Source organism: Echiichthys vipera, assembly GCF_963691815.1.
Source record: "Echiichthys vipera genome assembly, chromosome: 13".
Classification (NCBI taxonomy): domain Eukaryota; kingdom Metazoa; phylum Chordata; class Actinopteri; order Perciformes; family Trachinidae; genus Echiichthys; species Echiichthys vipera.
In genome coordinates, this window is record NC_139838.1 from 19,419,280 (window position 1) to 19,441,270 (window position 21,991).

Sequence of the window (21,991 nt, forward strand, 5' to 3'; positions counted from 1 at the left end):
TTTTGGAACTTCTAAGCCATGAATCACTTTTCTTGAGCCTTTTAAATAGGAACTAGTATGTGTGCTATGAGTTAGTGTGTTTGGGGAAATCCTATAGAAACTATGTTTAAGCTCACTACAGTGGCTCCCAGAGAAGCTTGGTCAAGTTCAACATCCCAAAGCTGGTTTTGACACGGATGAGGTTGAACATAATGATATGCGTGAATAGGTCCAAGGTCGTCAAAAATATGGATACTTCAATACTTTTCAATATCCTGTGTTTCAAAACTTTACGATAGCTACACATAATAAAGGGGGGAATCTGTACCACCACTTCAGATAGTTAATAAAAAAAACTTAATTATCCTATTTTGTCTGCCAAGGACTTTTTTCCTTTTTGCTGCGGTATCCAATATTGTTTTTTTTTATCCTAGTAATTTCTCAAAATTCCAAATTCTGCTATCGTGACAATCTTACTGCCTTATATTTATTAGATTTAGCGCTACGGTCAGGCAGTATTCGAAGACTTATTTATACAACTTAAAAGCATGAATGTCTTAATTCCCGACACAGCTGTTCATAATTATGGTCTGAATAATATGAAGTGAAACTGGCTTGATATTAGCTTAGTAGTTTCCCGAACAAACTTGCTTGCTGGCTCTTTTAATTGGGTGGAGAAGTCTTATTTAAATGAATTAGAAGCACTTTTAGATATATTTACTTATCTATGGACATATCTGATAATATCATCATCATATTGTAGTTTGATTATGATCTGTATGATCTGACACAAATGTCAGTTCATATTTTAATTAAATGATACACTTGTTCTTGTTTTCTAACACTAACGTCTCACTTCATGAATAAAAGAGTGATCTGATCTCATGTATACTTAAAACAACATACTTGGTCTATTGATTTTGAAAAACATCTCTACTCCTGTACATAATAGTACATTTATCACAACAAGGTGGTGAATTTTTTTTCCTGCTCGTTCCACACGAAGAAGCCTGGTCGAATGTTGGATAAGTGTTCATAATAGTCTATATGGATATATTATACTAACTTTAAAGCCTCTGTCAGTTTATATGCCAGATTGACTCGTTAAACCCGATCTGCCTGTTGGTAGAGTGACTGATTGACCATGACTACCTTCAGAGTCATTCAAAGAACAGTGAAACAATGCCAGCATTTAGAGATGCACCGATCCAATACCCGGATTGGATATTGACTAATTAGCTGGATCAGGTATCGGATGAATGAGGCCGATCTAGTCTTTTATTCATTTAGTAATATCATACACATCAATCTAGTCACTTCAATTCTATGTTCTAACTCTAACACCGGTTAGAATAGAAATATCTGTTTGCGGTGCACTTTACATGGAAGTGTTATTTTTTATTTTTTTGCTTCGAATGTACATTTGTTATTTGTTTATGAATAATATTAAGTACATCTGTGTTAGTTTGTTACATTGTTTTTAAACAAGGCTAAATGTTTATGTGAAGCCTGATGCCTTCACTCACACGGCAAGGTATACGCTTCATTAATTCAACAGTAGTATCGGATTGGTATCGGGTATCGGCCGTGACAGCTGTGAAGAGTTAAGTGAGCGGAGACATGTAACTTCTATTTTGATGAGAGGCAGTCGTGAGGTTCAGACGAGGTTAAGATTGGAGGATCATTCAGAGTCGTCATAGATGCACGTATGTGAACAGCAGGTATGTTATGTCATATTCATACCAGCCAGTATAGTGATATAAGCCCTGTGTTATGAGTAAGGGATTTGTCATTGACGCTAGTGCACGTTGATACACATGTGCCCCCCCCCCCCCCCCCCCCCCACCTACTTTCTGCACTGCAGCAGCTCTGCACCATAATGCACACATCTAGTTTCTGTTTACCTCTCTCTCTCTCTCTCTCTCTCTCTCTCTCTCTCTCTCTCTCTCTCTCTCTCTCTCTCTCTCTCTCTCTCTCTCTCTCTCTCTCTCTCTCTCTCTCTCTCTCTCTCTCTCTCTCTCTCTCTCTCTCTCTCTCTCTCTCTCTCTCGTACTTATCCCTGCCATCTGCCCCCCAAAGCTGGGAATATGGTTATTTTTCAAGGGAATATCACCAGCAAAATGGGAATGTTACTGTGTTTTGTCTGTATGTGCTGCTGTACAACTCTTCCTTTGTGAGTGTAGATGTCCTCGAACTCTCTTCGGTGCTGCCAAATGTGTGTGTGTGTTTGTATAAGAGACAGGGAGAGAGTATGTGGCTAAAGACTGAAGAGCCTCTGTACTCCAGTCACACTATCTCAGTGAAAGGCAGAAGACCCAGAAGACTAAACATCTGTCAGTGACATTTAGCTGAATTTTTCACACACACACACACACACACACACACACACACACACACACACACACACACACACACACACACACACACACACACACACACACACACACACACACACACACACACACACACACTTTAAAACCACATCCTTTGCCTGTCAAACATGGTGTGTCTCAACATTTTACTTGAGCCAACTTTAATCTCACTCATCTTCAGCCGCTTATCGGGTCGCGGGGCAGCAGCCATAGCAGGGGACCCCCAAACTTCTCTTTCCCGGGCCACATTAACCAGCTCTAACTGGGGGATCCCGAGGCGTTCCCAGGCAAGTGTGGAGATATAATCTGGAACAGGGTTCATCCTTACCAGATGCCCAAACCACCTCAACCGGCTCCTTTCAACGCAAAGGAGCAGCGGCTCTACTCCGAGTTCCTCATGGATGGCTGAACTTCTCATCCTATCTCCAAGGGAGACTCCAGCCACCCTCCTGAGAAAACCTATTGCTGCAATAGGGGCTGCTTGTACCCGCAACCTCGTTCTTTCGGTCATGACCCAGCTTTCATGACCATAGGTTACGGTAGGAACGAAGATTGACCAGTAGATCGAGAGCTTTGCCTTCCGGCTCAGCTCTCTTTTCGTCACAACGGTGCGGTAGAGTGACTGCCATACCGCCCCTGCTGCTCCGATTCTCTGGCCAAACTCAGGCTCCATCATCCCCTCACTTGTGAACAACACCCCAAGGTACTTGAATTCCTTCACTTGGTGTAAGGACTCATTCACTACCCGGAGTTAGCAATGCACCGAGAGCGATGGCCTCAGATTTGAGGTGCTGATCCTCATCCAAGCCGTTTCACACTCTCCTGAGAACCGATCCAGGGAGTGCTGAAGGTCACTGACCAACGATGCCATCAGGACCACATCATCTGCAAAAAGCAGAGACGAGATCCTCAGCCCCTTTAATGTCTAGTTTAAATCCCTGACACATTAATATTTTTGAATGGTATGCATACAATACAAAGAAAACAGACAATGAGTCAACACTTTTACTCTACACTACTACATTTTTGAGAGTAAACACTTGTTGCACCAGGAGCAGACTGGTATTGAAATGAATCAAAGGTTGCATAAAATGTGATGTGAAAATGTGATCTCCAGTAGCAGTATATAAAACCAGTTTACCTTACTTCCTATCTTTTCTGCGTCTGATGTGAACCTGTTGTATCTGAAGGGATATCTTACTTTCACAGACGATCAAGCTCACAAATACTCCCGTATCCAACCAAATAAAGCACAACATGAGGACATTGGGTCTCTCCTTGGTTGAAAAACTGTTGTTTTTCACAGTAAAACCTCTCTTCCTTTAAATTCTCTCTCCATTTCTTTCTCTCTCACTCACACACACACAGGTGCACACAAACATTCATGGGCCACAGCAGTATGTGAACTTGATCCTGAAGTCTTCAACCTTGTAATCTATATCCAGCTCTATGTGGGTCAGTGCTATGTTGTGCGTCATGAGTGTTCATATGACAAAATACATTTTTCTGCAGATTGACTGATTAATTGACTCATCTACGGCCTCGTTTAGACAATTAAACTATTTGGCTTAATTGTTGACAGGACAGTCACAACGCAAGGTACACTTTCTGGCTGGTTTGCATCTTTTGACTACACTCATATTAGATTAAACAATTTCCTCCTGGAATTATTAAAGTATTTCTGATTCCGATTGCCAAACTATACATGTTTAAACACGCTCCTCAGATGTGATGGGATTGAGAGCTCCAGAACCCATGCGTAAGTGGACCTTGTCTTGAGATAAGTTAATTCGAACACTTTCCTGGTTACCGCTTCTCTTCTTATTGTTTTTCAATTGTCTGGTTTCTTAATCTTCTATGATGCTATTTTCAGAGGAGCACTCCTTTCAGGTTAAATACTGTGGGGGTTTATTTTGGACCCTTTTGCCTTCATTGACCGATACGTTGCGGCTTACTCCTCTCCCTCTCCAGCTCCATCTCAATGCCCAAATACATATACAGTCTGTTGTCTCATCCTGCTCTGCAGAAATGGATCATGTCACCTATAGGGTATCCAAAAGGGTTTCATAAGAGCATAAAAAACATGCAAAGCATTTTTACGATTCAAGTCACTGCTTATTTGCACATTGACACTATGTGCCACACATGATCAGGCTTGCAGCAAGTCTGTTTCTCTCATGTTACCTGTTACATATAAGAGAGAAAGAGCGAGGCCTGAAGAAGAAGCAAGGAATGGAGAGATGAAGTGAGAAAGGCCTAGCTTTGACCTGATTTCATGCTGGTGTCGCAGGTAATCTGGTCTGTGACACAAGAATAAACACCCACTAAAATAGAGCTGGGTTACGTGTGTTTAGTGTGCGTGTTTACAGATTCTGAGAGCTTGTCATGATCTGCGAGACACATAAAGTGTAATAGACAAATATGACTTTTCATGCTATTTTGCCTGTGGACAACATAAAAAGTGATTACAAGCAACATAGAATTATGTGGACAATATTTAGTTGATGTTTTTTTAGACCCATAAACTCCTTATTTGTCGCTGACCTTGGACTCAGGCATCTCCTTTCCCTCCCTCCTGCTCGTTTTCCTCTCGTCTTCTGTCTGCGTCTCTATTTCATCCTCTAAGTTCTTCTGAGGATGCGTTTTTTTGCCAGATATTTAACTTTATTTGCCTGTTTTCCAGCTCTTTCGTAGCATAACTCTATCCCGCTTTCCTCCCTCTTTTAGTCTTTCTTTCGCCTTTTCTTGCTTTTCTGCTCCTTTCTCTCGGCTTCATCCCCATCCTCCCTATCCCCTCTCATTACCTTCCTTCTCTCCCCCTTCGCTCTCATGTGAGACTGTACAATGTTTATTTTGGCTCCCAGAAAAGCTGAGGTGAAATTCTATATAAGTTGAGCTCATGTTACGGTTTCACACACATGCACAAACACACAGAAACAATAAGTTAACAGACTGGTGCTGCATGTGTACGGGCCTACGATCACGACTGCTTTTTGTGTGTGTCTTTTGTAGGACTGAGAATTGCAGATGCAGGCCAGATAATGCTTACACAGTTCTATGTATACCGTTTACCTGTGCGAGGGCCATGTAGCCGCACGTAGAGGTAGGAAAATAGACGAGCTGCGTCAAAATAGTTGAGTGGAAAGTAGAGCTGCTTTAATTGGATATAATGGACGTGCTCTGTGCCCGACAGCTGTGTGGCGTTGCGTACACAGCCCACGGGGTTTGGCTGTTACTGGAGCCAGAACTAAAGTGAAATATGTTCTCAAGACACTAACTGTACATACTAGACACTACATAAAGAGTAGGTCAAGACTACACTCTATGACAGACTCAACAATTCCCTCATGAGCAGTCATTAGTCCTCTTCACAACTGCTTTGTTTGCTGATTGTTCGTCTGTTTTTTGAAGACAGTTAAAGGTGGAGTCAGCAATCGTTGAGATATTATTGATGTGATAGTTGATATAACTCAACACCCAAACAAAAACAACCTTCCCTCTCTTCAGTGCTCCTTTTTCACCTTACCTCTCGCACCCACTGTCTTTTCTCTTTATGCACCCATGGCCTTACCCCTGTCCCGTGCACAAACACGGCTGTCGCTGTTCAGCTGGAATAGTGTTGGGTGACTCAGCCCGACACAGAACAGACAGCTAGCGGACCGCGAGGAGATATTCGTATTGTATTAAAAGAGTCACAGGCTCACTTGTAAATGTAATGACGCAATTCTCAGTATCTGAAGCTTCACACCACAGGGAAGAATTTACAAAAACAGATACTCGTTAAACAGTTAGATTGATTTCTGATAATCGATGCAAAACACTCCCAGTTCCATCTTCAACTGAATTGTGAGGATTTCCTTTGTCTTTAATGATATTTAACTAAATATTTTTGTTTTGGGATATTTGGCTGGTCAAACAAAACAGAAATTTGAATGTGTGATGTGACATTTTAGGAACCAAACAAAGGCTCTGTTTTTTCACTTCATAGCCTGACTCACCGGATCTAGACTGTTGGTATAAAGGCTGCCATTGGCCGCTTACTTCAGATGGTATTCCTCCTCCTCCTCCCTTTCCGCTTGCTCAGCTTTCTATTTTGCAAGGGCACTGTTGCTGCATCCGGGGGTTAGCACCACCTAAGACGATTGTGATTGTTTTTTAGGAAATACAAACAAGCTTGAGCATTTTTTTCCCCTATGCAAGAATGATAATGGGTGCAGCCAGACCATTCTCCAGTGACACAGCACCGTGGAGATCGGTCTGGCAATGCAATGCATTTTCTGCATGAATTGATTCATCGATAATGAAGATAATCTTTGGTTGCAGCCATGATTACTCTGCAGAAGTAATTCAACTTTGACACTAAAACTAATGGCCCATTAAATATAGAAAATCCATTTATAACCTCATAACATTTTTGCTTTGTGCAGGATTACTTTTGGTGTTTTTGTATTTTAAACTCTTTAACTACCCATCAAGTTATAACTTGTGATTTTTCCTATTGTGTGTTCCCTCTGCATGTTGTTTGTTAAACCTCACATTAACATGCATACCATTCGATGACTGGTTGCTAACCTAGACCATATTTTCAGCCTCCCCACCCTACTTGGATGTTCCCATCATTCCCGATTTAACCACACTGGAATAGTTGGAGGCCGCTGGCTAACTTGTTGTTGTTTTTGTTGTTAGCATGCGGTGACACGCCTTGCTGTAGGGGCTTTTGTCAGTTCTCCAAGGCAGTGGAGGGCAGTGGCGGTGTTCCTTCTGTAGTGGTCCTCTAATTTTTACATTTAGATTTTTAATTAGTGTGTATTTGTTGTTCCTGTAAAAGGGCTTGTTATGTAATCCACTGCAGTGTGTGAGGTCAGTTGAGGAGGGGGCTGAAAGTGTGTGTGTGTCTGTGTGTGTGTGTGTGTGTCTGTGTGTGTGTGTGTGCGTGTGTGCGTGTGTGTGTGTGCGTGCATGTGTGTGTGAAATATTCATGACCATCCTAAGTGCATCATGAATGTTAATGGGGACATGTGAGAGCAGTGAAAATGGAAAAGAGAGATAACCCAGAGAAAGTAAGAAATATTTTCGTCTTTTTTCGTTTCCTTCTCTAACTTCGCTGCCTCCCTCTCTTATCCCTCCCACCTGCTCAAACCCTCCATCCTTCCCCCCTTCCTTTTCCTCATCTCTTTCCCTCCACCCTGCCTCCCTCTGATTTTGTTTTTCTTTCTCAATCTCCTCCTAAGAGGCTTGATGAGGGTCTTAGCACTTATAATGTAAGTGTGTGCCGTTCACGTGGCAAGCATTAATGTGTGTTGGGTGTGACGAAACGTGCCATCTCTACCGGTCATAATCCAGTGGCCTGCTGGACACAAAAACACACACTTTGTAATTTAACTCTGTGGGAAATCGTACTTGCAGTCTGTTTCTCTCTATGAGGCATGTTATTATCTGAAGGCCTTCACGCATCCTTCTCTTTTTCTTTTTCCTGTCCGCATATCTCTCATTTCTTCTCACCAAACACACACAAGCCCTCTGTTTGAAACAGTAGCACAGTTTGAAAAAAACCAACACATAAAACACATGCTTTCCTCCTCCCCGTCCAGTTTGAAAGACTGTCCGAGTGTCTGAGAGGATGAATCATGTGCTCAAACCAATTAAACAGTTTAAAAATGGACCCTTTTCATTGGAGTATGTCTTGAGTTCACCAACTTGGTACTCTCACACAGCTCCCAGATTCACACACATTTGTGTTCGTTTTGCCAAAATAACACAAATACACATTTTCTCTTTTGCCCTTATGGTTTCTGGCAAACAAAGATAGTTTTGGTTTCTAGGTTTTGAATTATTAGTCTCTGACATTTCAGCCTCCAGGTCATTTTTGTGGTGCTCTCAGCCTTGTATTTATAAAAGCAGCATCTCTATCTAGAAATAATGACCAGATATCTAAAGCTGATCCGCAGTCCTTAAAAGTTAATTTGGTTACTTTTTTATCTCTCTCTATTCACTATGTCCTAATGGTTGCACAGGAGACCGATGATCTGTCAAAAAAACAGTCAGGTTTATCTGGATTTGCAAGTTTCCAACCTGAAAACATCTCCATCAGAGCCGAGAAGTCTCTGTGTCAATGGCGGCTCTTGAACTCCGATCAAACTGTCAAACTCAGAAGATTCTGTTTCTTTATCTGTGTTTGATTACTGCTTTATCTTTTCCTTGCTTAAAATGTTTCCAGAAACATATTTTATTGTCTGTTGAGCTTTAAAATGAGACATTTTGTGTACCATAGAGATGGACGTGGGGAATTAGTCTTTACCTTTACAGGTGTAGTTCAGCAGTCAAGGCACACACACAAAAAATTCTGCCTTCACATAGTTAAAGGTTAAAGGTCTCAAATTATGCTCATTTTCACGGGTTTCTTCTACGCTAACATACTTTACTTTAACACACCGACCTGCTTTACAAGCATAACCGAAATGGAAATCTCGCTTTTTACAATATGGGACTTTCAAAGTTGAAAAATACAGTGATACTTTTTGTTTATATGCAGCAAAAGCTCTCATGCTCTGTTCGATGCATGTTTGAAAGTTAGATTGCTGTCACAAAGTCTGATGTTTTTTTTTCTCCCTCTCTCTTTTCAACCACCTCACCGATCATCTCTCCCCCTGGCCAATGGCACGCCTGCGTTCTGGTTCTGTGCTTCTCCACCTGCTGGTTGTCGTCCTGTCGGCGTTTCCCTCCAGATTGATCAGCCAATCGATGGGGATTTTCAGAGGAGCTCCGCCCACCTTCGCTGCCTGCCCTCCTCCTCCTCCCCCCTCCCCCAGCGGCCTCTTCTGTGCCCCCACCCACTCCATCCAGCCCTCAATTAAGCCCTCTATACACAAAATGACTCTGAAACTCACTGAATGGTCTTCTATATGGATTTTTACAGCTTGTAATAGACAGTAAGAAAAAGAGGGAGAAACCTCAATGACAAAAAAGCCATAAACACACACCCCACACACACACGCACACACACACACACACACACACACACGCACACACACACACACCTGACACACACAGAAAGAAGCAAACGCACAAACTCACTCTTGGAATGTACCGCACACTTTTCCTGTGAAAATTCAACTGCTTCCTTTTATTTTTCTGGATTTTCTACAAGCCTTTGGAAAGCTGATTTTGCTTCTTTCTTTTTTTTCTCGACTCTGGGACAAAACAAAAGGCCGAGAGGAGGATTAACTTGTGTTGAATTTGAAGCTGCAGCCTTTTGGGAGGACAACTTCTATTTTTTTTTAGTACAACTTTTTCAGAGGATAACTGATTGCTGATCGAGTTTTTTTGTTTTGTTTTGTTGACACATGCCAGGTCTATAGATAATAGATCCGTTTTTTCCTTCATTTATTATAGCCATAGCCTTTTTAGAGGGACGCAAGATACATTTTATTAACTTGCATGCTGGGATTATCACTAGTCTAGTGGTATTAGCACGCCATCGTTTTTTGAACACCCTTAACTGGTGATTATTCTTTTAAAGCAGTAGTAGACTACTGCTGCTGGACTGACACTACTGCAGGCTGCAATTTGAAGCTTGTTAAGATTGTAATTAAGTCACTACTAGTTTTAAACTAACTACAAGTAACTAGCAGCTACAGGTAATTCTTCTCAGTGTATTAGAGGGGGTGCACTTGTTTTCTCATTTGCGTGCATGCCCTCCACCATGCCTCCCCAGAACACAGAGGCCGACACTATGCAGGTCGGGTCTCTGGTGGGCGGGGTTAACGCCAAAAACACCAAGGCTTCAGGCTTGGATGAAGAGAAAGGAGGAGCAGGAGGCGAGACGGATGGATCGGGGGGCGGAGGAGGTCGAGCAGGGGAGGAGTCAGTGAGTGAGGGATCGGTCGAAGGCATACCCTTGAAAAGATGGGTGATGCATGGGGCCGTGATGTTCGGCCGGGAGTTCTGCTACGCCATGGAAACGGCACTGGTGACACCTGTACTGCTGCAGATAGGTGAGTAAAGAGTCCACACACACAAATCCACTGTGTATACTGTATTTACCTTGAAACACAGGTGCATCGATTTAAAACAAGCACAAGTGGTATATACCTAAAGTAATATTTCTCTTTAGTCACCTGCTGCTGTTCTCATTTTCTTCCTGCTGTCTACCTCACACACTCTCCTACCTCCTCAACCAACATCCTCACCTAGCAGGCTCCTAATAAGCTCTCTGTGCACTTAAAGCAGCAGTGTCAAAAGCAGGTCTGCCTGCTGGAATTAAGCTGTAGCTCACACTGCAGGGCATCAACCTTCAAGAGCGTTTCCCAATTAGGCAAAGTCTTTTAAAATAGTCTCCTGCCTGCCGGAAGTTCAGCACAGTGAACTCAGTGAACAGAGCAAAATCTGTGCACGTTCGTGACGGTAGCTTCATACCCCCGCTGCTTTGGTCAAAACCGCTTCCTCTCTGCCGCCTGCCCTCATTAAAATGACTGGAGATCATTTCCCAACTATTTTCTGATTAATCACTCATTTGTTTGGTCTTACGTCCTATAAAATGTTGTACAACAGTGACAAACGGCCATCACAATTTCCTAAAGTCCAAGATTACGTCTTTTAAATGTCTTGTTTTGCTAATTTATATATATATATATATATATATATATATATATATATATATATATATATATATATATATATACTATACTAAACTAATCATTATTATTTTAAAAGTAGAAAAGCAGCAAATCCTCATAGTGGAGAAGCTACAACCATTTAGTTGCGGATGAATAAACCAAAGTATATTCTTATTGTTATTCAGGATGTAAACATTACACCCCTGTTATTAGGAATAAGAAGTAATTTTTAGAATACAAAGTGTTCGTACACTTGATATAGTTTGTGAGCGTGAACACAGAGTCATTTTGTTTGTCCTGACGTTGTTCTGGCATTTAAGAGGACCTTGGCAGCTAGATGTCTCACCTTGTTATGATGGACTTCCACTGGATCTGCCTGGAGATTAGCTCGCCTACACACAAGCACGCAGACGTACATGCACACGCACGTGCACACACACACACACACACACACAAAGTCGCAGGGAGTGTACTGTCATTTGAACCTCGCGTCATCTTTGACAGCCTTTGAGAATTCCCCAAGTCAAGTTTCGTCTGGAATACACTAGAGCCCTTTAGAGGAGACGGGGAGGGTGTGAAGAGTGAAAAGGAGGAGAGGAGGGAGGGTAGAAGTGGAAGCACATGGGAGAGAGCGAGAGAGAGAGAGAGAGAGAGAGAGAGAGAGAGAGCTGAAACAGCCATAACCTTGTTTATAATTCAAAGTCACTTCCCATGCAATCCCTCCCTCCGTCTTCCCTTCCTTTTCTCTCCAAATCTCTCCGTCCCTCCTCAGAGGCGTAGCGTGATCTCCTAGCTTACATAACTAAAGCGGCATGAGTGGCGGGATGCTCTGCGGCCACTGTGACTCCTGGCTGGCTCACCCAGGATGAGTTGCCACGGGGAGAAAGGCTTTGAAACACTTCCAATTTTCTGTTGTTGCAAAAGGACGGTTACCGGTCAGATCTGCAAAACGTAAATACTTGTTAAAGGCAAAAGCCTTAATCAGCCTTAAAAAAATCATGGTGGGATTCCTAAAAACAGTTTGTACCTTGTAATCATAATAACTCATACCTTATATCAGGCTTGTCTCCTGATAGTATCAGACCAGTGGAGTTGCTGCATGTTTCTGTTGTAATTATTTTAAAGCCCTGATTTAGCCGCTCTAACCTATTTTGTTTAGATCAGGATGTGTCTGAGCCCCTCTTAGTATATTTTGGAGCCAGGTACAACTGCTACAGATAAGTCCCGCTGAAACAAATCAAATTAAAGCAGACGGAGCGGTGATTGTGGTGTCTCGTTGAGATTCATCACTGATGAGGAGCGCCAATCCAGTAATGTCAGTGTTTTCATGTCAGGCTAATTGACTGCTGTTGACTGCTGACCTTTTATTTTGATCATAGGGATTGCCTTCCATCTAAATGAATTATGAAGCAGTTTGTGCTCAGTAGGGCAACATGTATGAATTATATACTAAATTGTATATAAGGAGATGAACCCATTTGCTGTGCCTGAAATGAGGCTAGATTCAGGAGCTGTGTTCAGATTTCAGCCATTTTTGAGCATGACTATCACAGCGTTAATGGATCAGTCAGTTGTTGTGGGAAAAGACCTGAAAGCTTAATTTTTGTGGAACAGCACATCATTGACATTCATCACCTTGTTATGTGGATATAATCTAAACTTGTTAGCAAACAGTTGCCTGTTTACACATCCAGCAGACACGGTGCAACATTATCATTCATTTGAAGTGGAGTTGACTGTAAACAAGGCTGGTGAGAATGAACCAAAACACTAAAATTGCGGGCTGTAAAAATAAAACCCGGGCTGAAAGATGCTTAAAAGCTCTGAACTGCAGAGTCTGATGCTAATTCTTTGTGGGTTCATCATTACAGTAGATTTAAGGTAATCTTAAGGTCTGTTCCCAGTGGCAATTTGGAAAGATATTACTTACTTTGCGTCACTTTCCAGTTCTTGTGATACATCAATGATAAGCTAAATTAGATTGTGTCACGTAGATCCATTTAGAAGTGCATTCATTTTCCCCACAATGGCTGGTTTTGTGCAGATTGATACATGTTTTTATCCTGCTGACAAACAAACAAACATGCGTAGTGACACAAACACCAACCCAACCCCCCCACCCCCCATGTGGTTAATGCTGGAGACTGACTGTAACTACTGGAATTAGCTGGATATCTGGCTGGTTGGCCCGTCCTGAGTGAAACCATTGTGTGTGTAGCCCCACAACGCTGGGGTCAGAGAAAGGGAGTGTGTGTGCGTGTGTGTGTGTGTGCGTGTGCGTGTGCGTGTGTGCGTGTGCGTGTGCGTGTGCGTGTGCGTATGCGTGTGCGTGTGTGTGTATGTGTGTGCGTGTGTGTGCGTGTGTGTGCGTGTGTGTCACAATTTGGTCAAGGAGCCCGTATTTACACAACCCAGAGAAAGAGAAGCTTCTACCTTACAAGGTCTTGTGTGGAGGGCATGCAGAGCTCTTTTCTGTTCTGTCTCTGAGCTCCTGGCATCACTCACTCATACTACACTTCTCCTCTAAAGGCACTAACATACATAAGGACTGACTAATCACATCACACATCATGTTTCCGACTTCGCCTCGCCTCCTTCAAACCTGTGAAATAGGCACTAACTTTGGCAGAAAAAAGCATTTTCATGTATCACTCATAATAACAAGCTGATTGAGAATGTTCCACATGGGGAGCTCTGGGTCATTTTGTAAATATTGGGCTCTGATTCATTCTCCCTTCTGTCTTGAATAAGAGCATCACCTAATGACTTGATGCGGCTGAAAGTGAGGTAAGAGCAAGAGAGAGAGAGTCAATGATAGGAAAGGGATTAAGAGAGATGATAAGGAGGATTGAAAAGAGAGGGAGGGGAATAAGGAGGAGTGCAGACGGTGTGTTGTGTCATTCTTTTTGGTTAGGAGGATGATGTATTGCATAACGACGAGCTTTCTGAGCTCAAAGTGTACACAGAGGAAGCTGTTAAGGCATCGTGATACTCAGACAGACAAATCAGAAGGAAAGGTCAACAAACGCCTTCATCCGATGCATTCATGTTGCTTTTGCTTCAAATTTACAACAGGAATGATCTATAACAAGGTTAAAGTTCACTAGTCTACAAGGACATTCACTGGTCTCAAATTAGGGACGTTATTAGACACAAAAGCACTGTGAGTTAAATACCTGCAGACACCAGGATCAAGATAAAATGATGAATGCAGGCAGGAATTGAGTGATAACGAGTGAGATGATTCAACATAAGCCATTACATGTAAAATGTAATTTGATGTAGAGTGAAGTGATTCTTAAATTAAATCCATTTATTGTTAAGGCCCTGTTTATTGTGTCCCAAAAGTCTTAAATTCATAAAAAGGGGAAAAGCTTTTATTATTCTGATTCTTTTTATACCAAATTCTTGTAACTAGTTGATTTTTATGTTTAAATAATTTCATGACACAGGCAGTCTGCAACTTTCAGGGTTCAGTTATGGATGAAAATGACTTTTTTTCAGTGGAGGTCATATTAAAAGTGAAGCGATTACATTTCATGGAATAAGATTTGACATGGATTTTGTTTTGTTTTTTACCCCTGCTGGAGGTCAGATCCCCAAGATGTCACTCACTTGCTTGTTCGCTTCTCACCACATGAGTCTGGTTTGGTATCAGGACACAACAGTCTGAAGGTGACCCAAAGGGCGCTTTTAAACCAGTAGTCTTGCCTAATCTGTTTATTTCCTTGTTTGACTAATTAGCGGTGCATGCAGCATTAGCCTGTGCCCCCTGTGTGGTACCCAGATGCAGTCCAGGGCTGGCAGCTCTGCAACATAGTTATCCTTCTTTGGAGGCCTTCTTACTAAAGGAGATTACTACAATCCAACAGGAAATGTCATTCTATTAATTAATTCAGGTTCTGTTGCTGAAAGCTTACCCTCATTGTAATAGTGTCTTGACCTTTACTTTATTCACTTAACTTGGATAAAGCTCCTTCTGTTTGACACATCAACACAGCAGTAATATTTGCGTGCCGAGACTGAATGATCAACCAGATCCTGATGCATTTCATCTTGTGATCAGTTTAGTTAGTTAGATGATCGTCTATACCGGGGCTACTCAGTCACATATTCATGTACTGTGTGTGTGTGTGTGTGTGTGTGTGTGTGTGTGTGTGTGTGTGTGTGTGTGTGTGTGTGTGTGTGTGTGTGTGTGTGTGTGTGTGTGTGTGTGTGTGTGTGTGTGTGTGTGTGTGTGTGTGTGTGTGTGTGTGTGTGTGTGTGTGTGTGTGTGTGTGTGTGTGTGTGTGTGTGTGTGTGTGTGTGTGTGTGTGTGTGTGTGTGTGTGTGTGTGTGTGTGTGTGTGTGTGTGTGTGTGTGTGTGTGTGTGTGTGTGTGTGTGTGTGTGTGTGTGTGTGTGTGTGTGTGTGTGTGTGTGTGTGTGTGTGTGTGTGTGGGGTTAAGTACGTCATTAAAAAAAAAAGACAACACAATCCCAAACAGCAGTGAAAGTCGGCTGTTTTTAATAAACATAGTGGATGTGCAGACGCAGACAGGAAGTGCCGGGAAGCACCGCAAGGTTCCTTTAACCTGCCACTGTTGGTTTACGATCTGCAATATTTTGGTAAATATTATCTCCAAATCTGGCAAACCCGGCAAGATAACATACTGACCATCTATTAAAAAAAAACCATATAAAGGAAATATTAAAAAAAATATCTGATTCTGCCGGGCCACTCAGAGGTCACTACTGGGCCGGATGTGGCCTGAGGGCCGCCAATTGAATAGACTGGGTCTAAACAATAGTCTCACTGATTAAATACATGGTGTGTCTGTGTTGAAATAGCACCTCAGCTCTTTTCTCCTGAACGCAAATTTTATTTTAATATTTTATATTTTATTTTATAAAAGTGTATTATGATGTTGGCTGGGGGGGCCTTTTCTAAGTTAGAAAACACTAAAGGAACCCTGAATTTAACAAGAGCATTTGCAGTTTTGAAGATGTCGTGGTAACTAGATTGTAGCATGTTAGCATGCAGCACAGTCCACCAGTGGTGGAGTCCTACTGGCAGCACCTGCGGCTATCAGGACAAGCTTGCTGTACAGTATGTGGTTTTGTCAAATACTGTAGCTACTTTTTTTTATAGTGTAGTATAGTGTTGTGTAGCATCTTACCAATGGAACATCAGGAACTCAACAGATTTTAGCTGCATGCTAATTCATGCAGCAATCTACAAAATGCTAAAAGAATCCCATGTTGCATGCTAGATGTAGCATGCTATTTATTGTGCAGCAAAACAAGCTTGATCTTGTATAGTTTGTGCTAGCATCCCAGGTAACATAATCCACTGACTGATCCTATCATGTTAGCTGGTCTAATCTAGTAGATGACCTTGCAGTAATGCAGGGTTATATAAATGACTGGCTTGATGTCACACATAATCTGACCCCTCATTCATGGGACAGAGTAGGTGGAGGACTGAGCAGGTGACTAGATGTATTAAGTGTTGCATGTTCTGAAGAAGCTACAGACACAAGGATTCATCAAGGTGCAGGTGAAATAAGTGGCAAACATCTCTAAAGAGAAACGTGGGGGAAAGTGAGAAATGGGAGCCACTGACTGTGTGAATTTTATTCATGCTCCCCTGTGAGGCCTTTTAACTGCAATCTTCAGTCCTGCGTTATCTTTTTACACTTCTAACCGTGTCTCAACAGAGAGGGGGAGAGAGAGAGAGGGAGAGAGAGAGAGGGAGAGAGAGAGAGAGACAAACACGCCAGTCTAGTCAGTTATTTAAAGCCTTCCTATTCAAAGCTCTTTATATAACCACAGCAGTAACGTTGTTCATTTATTAATGTTATCACTGTACACAGAGACGCACAAAAGGGTTTTTACAGAGGGTTATTTGCTAACATCACCAGTTGCAGGGCGGGGTTATTGGTGTAATTCAGATGCACAAAATACAAGACAAACAGCAACACTAGTATGCACCAGTGGTTCCCAGACTGTGGTGCGTGGACCATGAGGGGGTTGTTGAGAGGGTTCAGTGTTAATCAAAACAGTGGCACGTTCACGTGTTTGTGATGTAAGTGCAGAGTCGGCAGAAACTTTAGTCTTTAAGACAAAGCCATGTTATGTGCGTGCGTATGGGTGTGCATGTTTTTCTACGCAACAGGCGATAAGTAAGGTATGTGCGGACTATTAGTGTAAGATATGTGAGGAATGCAGAGTTGAATGTGTTTGTGTGTGTGTGTATTTGTTTGTCAGCACATTTCTCCCAACCCACCCCCTCCAGGGAGGTGAAATCATCAACAACAAAACACCACAGAGCTCTCAGGTGATGATGACGAGCTAAGAGACATCAGAGAAAACAAATTCTTTTTAAACGGGTAATCCAAATTACAATTCACTTTAGAAACAATCACCATAATGTTGTCATATTAATGTTTTGATACATGATGACTTTATAAATGACGTTTAGTTTAATCAATCTCTCACCATACTGGTCCCAGTATGAATATTGGTAAAAATATGAAGTATATAAACACATCATATAGATGCATTTCATTAAAATGAGTGAAAAGCATCAACAACAAGAGTTTAAATAAGTTAAACACATCCTCAAGTCAATACACTCAAGGGCTTTGTTGCTACAGCTTTAATTTGTCTGGTAAGACCAGGAGCTTATGAAGGCTAATGTTAGCAAACCTTAAATAGACATTATGACTTTGACATACATGCTCTACATCTCATTTCAGCCACAACAGAAATAACAGTAATGGTAGCTCTGTAGTTGAGTCCAAGGAAATGGTTCATGACACTGTGATAAAAGCATTTGACAGTGTAATAAAACTCAATGACATCTTTTATATCCAAGTTCTACCACTTCACATTAAGCCAAGGACAATATTTATTGACAGCCAATGTCAAAACAAGACACTTAGTGAAATTAAAATGGTAATAAATTAAAATGGTGACATATCTGTAAATTGACTTTTAAATGAATTCTTTCACCAAACAGGTCCATTTGGTCCATTTGTTGTTGTAATAAGTCTGACGTTTTCCAGTGTAAACGTTGGTCATTTGGGTTATGGAGCTCCCATTACAGATGTTTTGTTTAATAAGATTCACATGGCCCAATCCAGAAGGCCCAATATGGAAATAAATCAGACTTGAACACATCGCCCACACTGCGCTAACACTTTACCTAGAGGTGATCTTGCAGCTCTGCACTATGAGCACAAGGCTAATGGGACATAAAGCTGCTGCAAATAATGATCTGCTGTTTCAATCACCCTGAGGCACAAACTAATTATGAAACAATAAAGTCATAACCACACCCTGACCCCAGGCTGTCAAATGAGAGAAAAAGCTTATATTTATGATATTTAATTACCAAAAATATGTTTGTGAGCAAAGATAATCTTAATAATGGCCACAAAATTGGGCTGAAATGGTTTGTACTGTCTAAGGAATATAAACGCTAAATAAATAATTGCTGCTTTATGTTGCTTTTCCACTTAACATCAGTTTATTTTTCAGAAAATCCAAAACAAGTTGGACTGTAGTACAGTAGTTAGTCGAATAGACTACAAAATCTATAAAACCCAACAGCACGACATACATACACACACACGTAACATAACACAACGGCTCTAATAGCAGCGAGTGAGAGAAGCAGTGATGGCTCGCCTCAGGGTTATTATATGTGTGTGTATTTAAGAAAGACAGCAGAAAAACATCTGCTCTCTTTCACTGCCGCTCGTTGACTTTGACAGTATATAGCTAAAAGGATGGATGGATGGATGGATACGGACATACTGATCTTGTACAGTCAAATATCCGGCTAAAGTGAAGAATGTGGGAGTAATTTATGTGCAAAACATCTACTTGCTTAGAGAAAAGTAGCGGGCTGTTGTCAGATGTATTTGATGTCTTGGAGAAAAATGTGGACATTTCTTAAGCTGTGGTAAACAGTCATTCATCATTCATCTTCAACCACTTGTCCCTGTTGGGGTCGCGGGGTGCTGGAACCAATCCCAGCTGACATCGGGCGTAAGGCGGGGTATACCCTGGACAGGACGCCAGTCTATCGCAGGGCACATAGAAACTAACAGAGACAGACAACCATTCACACCTACGGGCAACTTCAGAGTCATCAATTAACCTAACACATGCATGTCTTTTGGACTGTGGGAGGAAACCAGAGAACCCAGAGAAAACCCACGCACAGAGAACATGCAAATTCCACCGTGTAGCCCCGGTGTAGCCCCCGTGGTAAACACTCTGAACAAAATCCATTAAAAAGGAACTTTGACTTTGAGACGAGGGAACCTGAAGTGCAAAAATGCTAACTCACTTCCGTGTTTAAGCACTCAATTCAATTTAGAATTTCTGTTAATGTTGCGACAGGTGTACCTTTGGAAAGGTAGGTAGTATAGCAAAGCTAATAAGTATGTTCCCTCTGATAGAAAAACGAACCATTAGTGAATCACATAAATCCAAACTCAAAGTCCAAATCTACTAGCGACCTCATGTCCTGTCATGTTTCATACTGCATGAACAAACTTAAGGTTTACACACATTATAATTGAGGAATGGAAGTTCTATTTATACTTTTTTTTACCATTCAGTTGCTACATTTTTCCCATTTGTCCATTTTGAGTTGAAGGGAAACATCCTTAAACTTTTACATTTCATGTCATTTTGAGTTGGCACCTGAACGCACCACAAGAAAGATGCTTCCCGCTGACCTACTATGTGACCTACTGTATTTATGGTTACATAAGATTACTGACTGATTGCTGCTGACTGGCTTCATTGATCGCCTCTTTGGCAGCAAAGAGGAAGTCAGCGATGCTGTTCGGAGTTTCCTGTGTGTGATAGGTCAGTCTCAGTGTGAGGGTCCGCCTGCCTGCTGTCAGTCACATATGGTCGTATATTAATGTAATTGGCAGATGGTAGAGGCATCAAAACAGAACTGAATTAATACATTTGGACATTTGCAGATGGACATTCCCCAGTTTTCAAGCCTAAAAATGTCTCAGTTTCTCTCCGTCTGTCCGGCTCATTCACAGCAGGAGGTAGCGAGTTTACTGCAGTGGTGTTACATAACTCTGCTGACTAGAAGCAGCTGTGTGTGTATGCGTGTGTGCACGTGCATACATACAGGCTTCATGCAATTTTAATGCCACCTTCTTACAAAGAGAGGACAGTTGGTGGTTTTTACCCATATGCACAAACACAAACACACATTTAGTGGATAATAACCCCCCTGTTTGCTGTAAAGCGAGCTGAATGAGCGATTTTAAAACCAGCCTCCACACACACACACACACACACACACACGTGCACACAAACATAACACAAACACAGTCATCATACAGTGCCCACATTGCCATGATACAGATAGGAATTAAAAAAGGTAAAGTGTCCTGTTAAGAATAAGCCATAACTTGGGCTGGGTTCTACATAAGTATAATGCATTCACTAATAAACATGAATATTTGCCCCGTTTTTATGAATTCAGCAATAATTTCCAAATGTGTGTACAAAAAATAATCATCTTGTAGCTACATTCATTGTTTTCTTAAGATTTCTTCTTACCACCACTATTCTCCTCTCCGCATTATTTTGTTTTGGCGAAGCCACACACGCAGCTATGCATCACTCAGTATTTCACTCTGCTAGGCACTTTGTTAATGATGACCTTGCCTGTGCAGCGTGTGTGTGTGTGTGTGTGTGTGCTGGAGCTTGTGTGTGTCTGTAGAGTGATGGATGTTCTCGCCATCTCTTACCGCTGGGAAGTACAATGACTCACTCCTTTCTCCTCTAACGTCTCGCTCCTTCTGACTCTGCCCTTTCCTTCGTGCACTCTGCAGTCCATGAGAGCGTACATGTCTTTACCTCTTTGTTTTTATCGCAGCAGCGTTTGGGACACTATGTTTCAAAAATATCTGCAGGATGTTCTGTGTTGGGTAGAAAGCTGTTACCCCGTGGAGCATTTTTCATACAGATGGTCAGAAATAAAGCGTAAAGATTTAAATTAGGCACAAAAATATTTTATACTTTGTATGGGTTCATTAGCAATTTATGAATAATATGTTTTCCTTATCGATTAATCATTTGATCTATGAAATGAGAGTTACTGTAGCTCCCAGAGACCAGAATGCAGAACTTTTATTGTTATCAAGCAACCACTGTGGAAGAAGGATACAAGTAAAAGTCCTGTATTCAGCCAAATACCAAAGTATTAGCATCATCAAAATATACTGAAAATACCAAAAGTGAAAGTACTCATCATGCAGAATGGACCATTTCAAAATGATGTAGGTTATAGGAAAATATGCAAATGCAAAATAAATAAAATCCATATAAACATAGCGGAGTGAAAAGAACAAATCTCTGAAGTTTAGTGGAGTAGAAGAATAAGGGGGCATAAAATGGAAATACGCAGGTGAGGTACCTCAAAATCATTGAGTTAATTATAATACCGGAGTAAATGTACTTGGTTACATTCCACCACTGCATGAAACATACAGCGATCTCTTCAACAACATTTTCTATTGTAAAAAAAACTTTTATTAATTTCTATAGCTAATAAGTTCAAATACAAATACAGAAAGTAACAGTGCTTCTATTGGTTAGGGTAACTGAACAAAGTTTCACCCAAAAGCATTCTGGGCAATGAAGTAAATGATTGACTGGAGTAGATGCAGCAGATTAAGGGCAAATGGGAACACCATAACTTTAAATTAGAACAAAAATGTCCTGAATGTGGATCAAATCAGTCCCTTTGTAAGGCCAACAAGCTCTGAACTCCAATCTTTGATTTTTTTTTCTCTATTTGTTGTCAAATATTGCGGATGTAAACAAACCTGCGCCAGAAATCAATACTCAAACACCTTACGGCTACAGTATTTGCACAGAGTTCAGATCCCTGATTGACCCTTTTAAGTGGAGTAATGCACAACAACATTGATCTAGTTAGCTGCAGAGGCACAAATGAACCTGCAGCCTTCAGCTTGTGTTGGCACATAACCTCC

At 41.4% G+C, this 21,991-nt stretch overlaps 1 protein-coding gene across 4 annotated transcripts in view; it reads left to right on the forward strand.

The window, feature by feature from the left end:
• The window catches only part of slc45a4a (solute carrier family 45 member 4a), a 188,241-nt gene that overhangs the window by 9,294 nt on the left and 156,956 nt on the right, over positions 1-21,991 (forward strand). For all 4 annotated transcript variants that reach the window (XR_014593462.1, XM_083926122.1, XM_083926123.1 and 1 more), the window contains exon 3: positions 9,077-10,345. Coding sequence is in view for 3 of the 4 variants with exons in the window: in XM_083926122.1 (XP_083782248.1) it covers positions 10,042-10,345 (304 nt within the window). In the remaining variant the exon portion in view is untranslated. The remainder of the gene's footprint in view (positions 1-9,076; positions 10,346-21,991) is intronic.